The 1,947-nt window shown below is 41.0% G+C and overlaps 1 protein-coding gene across 1 annotated transcript; it reads right to left on the bottom strand.

The window, feature by feature from the left end:
* Positions 1-1,107: 1,107 nt before the first annotated feature.
* Positions 1,108-1,701, bottom strand: LOC141614008 (uncharacterized). The gene is made up of 3 exons (XM_074432760.1): positions 1,652-1,701; positions 1,396-1,546; positions 1,108-1,266 (listed from the first exon to the last, which is right to left on the bottom strand). The coding sequence occupies exons 1-3, from the start codon at positions 1,699-1,701 to the stop codon at positions 1,108-1,110; spliced, it is 360 nt and encodes a 119-aa protein (XP_074288861.1).
* Between the last annotated feature and the right edge of the window lie 246 nt (positions 1,702-1,947).

Here is a 1,947-nt window from a genome sequence, read left to right as displayed (position 1 = left end):
TTTTCTTTGTTGATATTTGGCCCATCCAGGGGGGATGTCCGTGGACAAACAATTTTATTTTCTCTGTCTCTACTCAGGTCAGGGAGGCTATCCCTGGCCTTTATGAATATTTTGGTGCCTTTTCCCCAGGGGGTAAGGGCTTTATTAATATGATCGTAATGGCCTTCCTTTGCTGATTTTGCTTATTTCTTTGACATTCAGTTTGCTTTTGAATTTCTTTGAACCTGTGAACTTTGTTTTTCCAATCCTGTGGACCTGTCGAAATTTCTATTTTGTTAACCTGTGAGATTTATTAAACTTGTCCTGTCATTTGAACTGTCGTGAGTAATTCAACCATGTATGGTTTTGGCCACAGTGGTTGAAGGGGTGGGAAAACCGGCCTGACGGGAGGGCTTATATCTCCTGCCTGACTGGAGGGCTTGGTACTCGGCCTGACAGGAGGGCTTTATAGACTAATGGTTGGGATGGCACACCCTTCTACCGTCTTGCTGCGTCCAGCCGTTTGTAAACATGTGCAATAAACCTAGTCAGGTCAGGCAACTATTTCATGCCTGATTGGTCCTGACATTTACTGTATTCGGTGATGGTTACCAACTCGTTAGCCACAATTAAGTGCAAAGTTTTATTTCAGATTTTGACATATAGTAGAGTAGCCCTCAATCCTGAATATTTATGCTTATAAACATTTATCATGTATAATTGTTCAGGATTCAAAAAATAAGAGAAGTTGAGTTAGTTAAATATATAGACATGAATTTCATATAGAGCATATAAAACACGTAATTTTTCAGATAGCACACCAGGTTGAATTACTGATAGTAAAGATATGATTTTGTACCTGATTATGGTTTGATATCGGTTTTATACATGGAATAATTTCAAAGGAATTACATTCCAAGATCTTGGGATCATTTCTCCTTCTAATGTTTGGAGCATGTATGCTCCTTGTCCAACGATTGAATCAATTAAGTAGGGGGCTTCCCATGTGGGGGTAAGCTTGCCTGCTGATTTTTCTTTTTTGTTTGGAAAAACTTTTCGTAGGACGAGGTCTCCTTCCATGAAGACTCTAATTCTGACATTTTTATTGTAGGTCCTGGCTACTGCTTGTTAGTATGATGCCATCCTGATTTTGGCAGCGTCTCTTAGCTCTTCTGTCAGGACCATGTTATCTTGCATTAGTTCTCTGTTTGCTTCAACATTGTTCAGGCTATATCTTGATGTTGGTACCCTGACTTCTGCAGGAATGACAACCTCACAGCCATACACCTAAGAATAAGGTGTTTGTCCTATTGATGTCTTTGGACTTGTCATGTCTGCCCATAGTACTAATGGAAGTTCTTCAGCCCATCTGCCTCGTCTTCTTTTTAGTTTCTTCTTTAGGCAGCTTATGACTACCTTGTTACCGGATTCAGCCTGGCCGTTAGCCTTTGGATATCCAGGGGTGGATGTTACCAGGCTGATATTCCATTCTTGGCAAAATGCTTGGGTCTTTTTCCCCACAAACTGGGTTCCATTGTCACATGCTATTTCTGATGGGACTCCATATCTGCAAATAATGTTCGTTCTGATGAAGGATATTACTTCTTTTTCAGTTACTTCCCTGAAAGAGTCAGCCTCGATCCATTTGGAGAAGTAATCAGTCATAGCCAACATGAATACTTTTTGTCCTAGAGCTACAGGCAGCTTTCCTACTATATCCATGCCCCACTTCATGAATGGCCAGGGTGCAAAAATTGAGTAAAGGAGCTCAGATGGCTGATGTATGATTGGTGCATGAACTTGACAGGCTTCACACTTTGAAGAGTATTCCAGGCAATCAGCCCTCAGTGTAGGATAGTAGTAGCCAGTCCTGAGTACTTTACTTGCCAGGCTTTTTCCTCCTTTATGGTTACCACAATGTCCATCGTGTATTTCTTGAAGTACTAATTTGGCTTCGTCAGGCTCCTA

The sequence above is a fragment of the Silene latifolia genome, chromosome 11 (assembly GCF_048544455.1).
Source record: "Silene latifolia isolate original U9 population chromosome 11, ASM4854445v1, whole genome shotgun sequence".
In the NCBI taxonomy this organism is placed as follows: Eukaryota; Viridiplantae; Streptophyta; class Magnoliopsida; order Caryophyllales; family Caryophyllaceae; genus Silene; species Silene latifolia.
This window is presented reverse-complemented; position numbering and strand designations above follow the sequence as displayed.